Source organism: Physella acuta, unplaced genomic scaffold (genome assembly GCF_028476545.2).
Source record: "Physella acuta isolate Inbredline_101_S28 unplaced genomic scaffold, ASM2847654v3 ptg000516l, whole genome shotgun sequence".
In the NCBI taxonomy this organism is placed as follows: Eukaryota; Metazoa; Mollusca; class Gastropoda; family Physidae; genus Physella; species Physella acuta.
This window is the reverse complement of record NW_026732035.1, coordinates 965,080-972,187: the sequence shown is the minus strand read 5'-3', so window position 1 is coordinate 972,187 and position 7,108 is coordinate 965,080. Positions and strand designations below refer to the sequence as shown.

Genomic DNA, 7,108 nt, shown 5'->3' with positions numbered 1-7,108 from the left:
CATCTATCAATTACAGGAAAACCAATCACATAACATTAACATCAACGTCACCAACCATCAACCACAGCAAAAATCAACGTCACCAACCATCAACCATCAACCACAGCAAACATCAACCACAGCAAACATCAACCAAAGAACAGCAACAACAGCGAACATCAATCAAATAACATTAACATCAACGTCACCAACCATTAACCACAGCAAACATCAACATCAGCAAACATCAACCACAGCAAACCTCAAGCACAGAACAGCAACAACAGCGAACATCAACATCACTAACCATCAACCACAGCGAACATCACAACAGCAAACATCAACTTCACCATCCATCAACCTCAGCGAACATCAACCACAGCGACGAATATTTTGACAAGTGGCCCAAAACATATGTTTGAAGTTTCACGTTTGCGCATGAGGGCGTTGTATCTCCAACAGATATTGACATTTTTAAAAACAATTCATGTATAAGTGTGTGTATTTGTGATTGGGGGAGGTAGCCCCCCCCCCCCCCCCCCCCCACCCCCCCCCCCCCCCCCCGAAGAGATGCCTGGAAGAAACTCTGAAAGATAACCATTTAATCGTACATAATTTAATCCTTAAAACGAGTAGGGGCAAAGGTATAATATGCAGACCACAAGAAGAGCAGACGACAGGAAGTAAGGAGCAGACGACAGGAAGTAAAGAGCAGACGACAGGAAGTAAGGAGCAGACGACAGGAAGTAAAGAGCAGGCCATAAGAAGCTGTCGACCAACTGTGAGAGTTGCCGCAGGAGAGACTAGCTAGTTACCAGCACCACAGTGACCTTTAGGGGGGGGGTTATGCTAACCCATAGAAAACGACCTTGACCCAGGCCTGATAGTTAACCCTCTGAGACTCTTAAGTCAAAACTTTCTTGGATCCCTGACTGGAAGCACACAACCACACGATAATCAAACGGGGAAATAAATTAAAAGGAAGACAACCACAAAAATTAGTGTATAAATACGAATGACCTTGTTACTTCCCCTGGAATTCTTAAATGTAAAGCTAGGGGAGTGTGAGGTTCACGATTTTTTTCATTTCAGTTTCCTTATATAAGAAGAAACAACAGACAATGAAATTAACGAGGCAGCACTTGACAGCTAAACCGGTAGAGATTTTAAAATGTGAAGTCAGCATTTTAAAAAAATCACGTCTGAACTGAACACCGCCGTTTTAAAAGGTTAGAATAAACTTCTAAACCTGCTTGCTATAGGTTTTTACTTTAGGCTACAACTACATCTAGCTGATGAGGTTATAATATTTCTCTCAGTAATAACTTAAGAGAAGTCTACAAGTAGAGGCACATTCGGGGGGGGGGGGGGTCTATCGATTTCGCCCCTCCCAATTTTTATAGGATTATTCGAGTTTGGAAAGATTGTGGGCGTTGTTTTTCCCCAGTCGCAATCCTGTAACAATTTTTTTTATTTTAGTGTCACACAGTCGATGTAGTTCAATCTGTTGCTTCAGCAAAATGGCGATCTATTTCCTCAACCTTGACAGAAATGCAGATCAGAACGTATTTTTAAAATTTTATTCTACTCCCCCAAGCTCCGTCACACAATGCGGCCGCCCCATCTGCCCTACCCCTAGCTACGCCTCTTTGGTCACGTTAGTGTGTCAGAAACCAAGAATTGTTTGTATGTGAATGTGTATGTATATATATACATATACATATATATATATATATATATATATATATATATATATATATATATATATATATATATATATATATATATATATATATATATATATATATATATATATATATATATATATATATATATACATACATTTATATATCTGTTAATAGGTATATTTTTTTTACAAAGGATGGGAGATGCAGACAGGTAAAGATATATATTTTCTATACAAAGTAAAGTTTTTTTTATTAAGTCCTGGCGAGGGGGCGGTAGACATGCTTCGCCCCCTCCCCTCCCCCACCCCACCATAAAGATGCCTGAAAGAAACACTGAATGTATAAATATTGTTGTGCTGTTTTCATTGTCTTAACACCAGAGCAGTACGCCTGTTTTGAAATGATCGTCGACCTAAGATTGGCCTTTAAAAAGATAATCTTGGTCACGATTTGGCTGGCCAGGTTTTATTGTAGGCAACTCTCGGCTGGTGAGTCACAGCAGACGGCTCCAACAAGTGTGCCAGATTTCTCTGCCGAGCCAAACCAACATCAGTTCGCCAGGGCAAGATAAATAACCCAAGCTGGTCGAGGTTTAACTCTTTAAGGTCGAGCTAACACCAGGGTTAAGTAACCCCAGCTGATGGAGCTTTAACTCTTTAAGGTCGAGCTAACACCAGAGTTAAGTAACCCCAGCTGATGGAGCTTTAACTCTTTGTCGAGCTAACACCACAATTTTGACGACCTTTGAAAGGGAGGGGAGGGTAGGTGTAGTCCTGGTTCGACTAATTCTAACATGAAGTTAACAAAACGACATCTTTGCTGACATCTTTTTTGACATCTTTGTTGACATCTATGTTGACATCTTTGTTGACATCTATGTTGACATCTTTGTTGACATCTATGTTGACATCTTTGTTGACATCTTTGTTGACATCTATGTTGACATCTTTGTTGACTTCTTTGTTGACATCTTTGTTGACATCTTTGTTGACATCTTTGTTGACATCTTTGTTGACTTGTTCGTTGACATCTTTGTTGACTTGTTCGTTGACATCTTTGTTGACATCTTTGTTGACTTGTTCGTTGACATCTTTGTTGACTTCTTTGTTGACATCTATGTTGACATCTTTGTTGACTTCTTTGTTGACTTGTTCGTTGACATCTTTGTTGACTTCTTTGTTGACATCTTTGTTGACATCTATGTTGACATCTTTGTTGACTTCTTTGTTGACTTGTTCGTTGACATCTTTGTTGACTTCTTTGTTGACATCTTTGTTGACATCTATGTTGACATCTTTGTTGACTTCTTTGTTGACTTGTTCGTTGACATCTTTGTTGACATCTTTGTTGACTTCTTTGTTGACTTGTTCGTTGACATCTTTGTCCACTGTTATGTGTGTTGAGACAACACACAAGTAATTAAACTTCACATTTGCTGAGTGTAGAGTGAATGTGATGAGATCACACATGAGTGTAGAGTGAATGTGATGAGATCACACATGAGTGTAGAGTGAATGTGATGAGATCACACATGAGTGTAGAGTGAATGTGATGAGATCACACATGAGTGTAGAGTGAATGTGATGAGATCACACATGAGTGTAGAGTGAATGTGATGAGATCACACATGAGTGTAGAGTGAATGTGATGAGATCACACATGAGTGTAGAGTGAATGTGATGAGATCACACATGAGTGTAGAGTGAATGTGATAAGATCACACATGAGTGTAGAGTGAATGTGATGAGATCACATATGAGTGTAGAAGTAATGTGATAAGAAATAAGTGATGTTTTCAAACCGTTGTTATCTAGTTGTAGCAGGTGTAACCACGGTACTGATACAGGTGTAAGCACGGCACTGATGCAGGTGTAACCACGGCACTGATGCAGGTGTAACCACGGTACTGATGCAGGTGTAACCACTGCACTGATGCAGGTGTAACCACGGCACTGATGCAGGTGTAACCACTGCACTGATGCAGGTGTAACCACGGCACTGATGCAGGTGTAACCACGGCACTGATGCAGGTGTAACCACGGCACTGATGCAGGTGTAACCACGGTACTGATACAGGTGTAACCACTGCACTGATGCAGGTGTAACCACGGCACTGATGCAGGTGTAACCACGGTACTGATGCAGGTGTAACCACTGCACTGATGCAGGTGTAACCACGGCACTGATGCAGGTGTAACCACGGCACTGATGCAGGTGTAAGCACGGTACTGATGCAGGTGTAACTACTGCACTGATGCAGGTGTAACCACGGCACTGATGCAGGTGTAACCACGGTACTGATGCAGGTGTAACCACGGCAATGATGCAGGTGTAACCACTGCACTGATGCAGGTGTAAGCACGGTACTGATGCAGGTGTAACTACTGCACTGATGCAGGTGTAACCACTGCACTGATGCGGGTGTAAGCACGGAGTGATGCAGGTGTAAGCACGGTACTGATGCAGGTGTAACCACGGCACTGATGCAGGTGTAAGCCAGTGTACTCATGCAATAACCTAAGATTTAACCTGATCCGTATGATTATCATGAGATTACTGTACCCTGAAATACGTTAATCTTTTAATGCCTTACTTAACAAGAACGCTTGTTAATCTCTAATACTGAATATTTTACAATAGAGCTTATCCACGGGGTGCGTACTATATTGGATATACGAAGCTAAATCACGGAAATAATACTTGTTTGTTTTCGTTCACAGGCATACAAAAACACCTAAACACGTACAGACTTGCATACACATATTTCAATACACATCAGCAAACAGTCGCTGACAAAGGAAGGGGTAAAGGGCCCATGGAGCCGCATCTATAAGGGCGCCATGCTGGGTACCATAAAGATTTCTTTCCAGATATCGAGTTGGGTGCTATGGGTCTAAATTAAATATTGGAAGCTTCACCCCCACCCCACCTCTCCACACCCCAATCGTTTCACACCGTAAATGTTGACTGTAAACAAAATGGTGGGGTGAGCGAGATCGCAAAAAAAGCGTTTTGTTTACATCGGCCACTGACTGTGTGTGTAGGGGAAGAGGTGGGGGTTCAGGTAAATTTGTTTGAATTTGACACGTAACAGTGAGTAAATAACTCCATTGAGAGTAGGTACATGCAAGCTGCGAGTATTGTGAAGATTTGCAGTTAGCCGGAGAAAATATTCGTTTCTAGACCAACAAGTACACCAGGAGAACGTAAGTTTATGTCAAAGTTGATAGAATGGTATAGGCTTATATAAAAGTTGATAGAATTTTATAGGCTTGTATAAAAGTTGATAGAATGGTATAAGCTTGTATAAAAGTTGATAGAATGTTATAGGCTTGTATAAAAGTTGATAGAATGGTATAAGCTTGTATAAAAGTTGATAGAATGATATAGGCTTTTATAAAAGTTGATAAAATTTTATAGGCTTGTATAAAAGTTGATAGAATGGTATAAGCTTGTATAAAAGTTGATAGAATGATATAGGCTTTTATAAAAGTTGATAGAATGATATAGGCTTTTATAAAAGTTGATAAAATGTTATAAGCTTGTATAAAAGTTGATAGAATGATATAGGCTTGTATAAAAGTTGATAGAATGGTATAAGCTTGCATAAAAGTTGTTAGAATGTTATAATCTTGTATAAAAGTTGATAAAATGTTATAGGCTACACAGAAGATGGCCAGGCCCTTGTCCGTCTGCTTCCTGTGTTTGCTGGTTGCCGCCATCACGGCACGCGACTTCAACGAACAGCGGAAGAATTGGCGGTGTGTCATCAAGACCAGGGTAAAGGACTTCTCTTGCCAGGCAACTGCTGATACCTTCGTTGTCGAGGCAACAGACGCCGCTCAAGCATGTGCCCGTTTTAAGCAGTACGGTGATATGATGTGCACGCCGGAGGATTACAATATAATCCACCCCATGATCTGTGACAATGTCGTCGTTCCGTGTTAGTGAGGATGGAGTGAAATCTTGACCAACTTGTCTGTCCACAACATTCAGTGAAATCTAACAAATCTTGACCAACTTGTCTGTCCACAACATTCAGTGAAATCTAACTTAAATCTTGACCAACTTGTCTGTCCACAACATTCAGTGAAACCTAACAAATCTTGACCAACTTGCCTGTCCACAACATTCAGTGAAACCTAACTAATCTTGACCAACACTTTTCCTAAGCCTAAAATACACAGCTGTGATTAATTTTATGAAAATAAATTTTAATTAAACTTGGTTATTGAATGATCTGAAGCTTTTGTTTTCTTTGAGATCAGCTTAAACGATGTAATTTCCTCAGGTCAACATCTGACAAGTGATAAAAATACATTTTTGACTTTGCAGATATCAAACTAATGAGGTAGATTTAATCGCACTGGCTGTTAATTTGTTTTATATTTATTTAGTGGTATTTTGTGCTGAGAGTAGTGTTAGTTTTTGTCAAATGGTGTTTTTGTCTGTGGAAGTAGTGCAGTAGTATTATGAGTGATGTTTTAGATATGCTATTTTTTAAATTATTATCAGTAGTATTAGTTAATTTGTACTATTAGAGTCTTTTAAAAAAAAGTCTTGTCCTTAGTATCATACTTTTCAATTAGTGGATATCGTTTTTAGAGGCTGTTTGTTTGAATGTTGTGTGACAGTTGGGTGTGGTTGGGTGTGGTTGGGTATGGTTGGGTGTGGTTGGGTGTGATGGGTGGGAAGCGTGGATGGCAAGCACCGAGTGAGGGACTGGGTGTGACCAACTGGGGGGGGGGGGGCTTACCTTCCTAACTTGACTGGGTATTTCGATGTTTCATATGTTTTCTTATGTTTCCTTGTTTTATTATAATGTTTGGTTATGTTTTGCTATGGCTAACTTAGAATAGACTTGTGTAGTTTATAGTAGTTGTTAGATTGTTTTTTAAATTAAAGAGTGGTCCCACGATTTTAAAAACTTAATAAATGCAACGATTGGCTGACTTTAAAAAAAAATTTAAGTTAAGGCTAGGAGTTAACCTCTGCAGATTTAGCCATGGTTGCACTGATTATAGTACGGGGGGGGGGGGGAGGGGGATAGATTAGATTTCCTTTGTTAGGGCTTATATTAGAGATTAAAGTTTAGCCACAATAGCTATAAAGAGCTGAGCCGCAACGAAGCATACGCCGCTATCTAGTTGTTTTATTTTCTACTTATCAACAATTCATAATTTGTGAATTCGACACTACCCTACCTACCCCCCTGCCTCACCCACCTCACCCCACCCTACCCCGCCCAGTGAAAGCAGCCGTTTACAGACGACAATGAAAAGATCAAGCAGAACTTGTTATCTCCCCTTAGTTTCAAATCGTTTAAAAAACAAAATTATTTGCCCCTAATAGGGTTGGTAAGTAGGTCACCAACCAGTTCTACGGTTCAATAAAACCTGCATGAGCCATAGAACAGGTTGGTGACCTACTTGCCAGCCCTA

The 7,108-nt window shown here is 40.1% G+C and overlaps 1 protein-coding gene across 1 annotated transcript; it reads right to left on the bottom strand.

Annotated features, from left to right (window-relative positions):
- Positions 1-2,455: 2,455 nt before the first annotated feature.
- On the bottom strand, positions 2,456-3,136 carry LOC131944975 (putative inactive protein kinase DDB_G0270444). The gene has a single exon (XM_059305898.1). The coding sequence runs from the start codon at positions 3,134-3,136 to the stop codon at positions 2,456-2,458; it is 681 nt and encodes a 226-aa protein (XP_059161881.1).
- Between the last annotated feature and the right edge of the window lie 3,972 nt (positions 3,137-7,108).

Bases quoted from the DNA above. Each gene is read 5' to 3' on its own strand.
- LOC131944975 (XM_059305898.1), bottom strand. From the start codon at position 3,136: ATGTGTGATCTCATCACATTCACTCTACACTCAGCAAATGTGAAGTTT.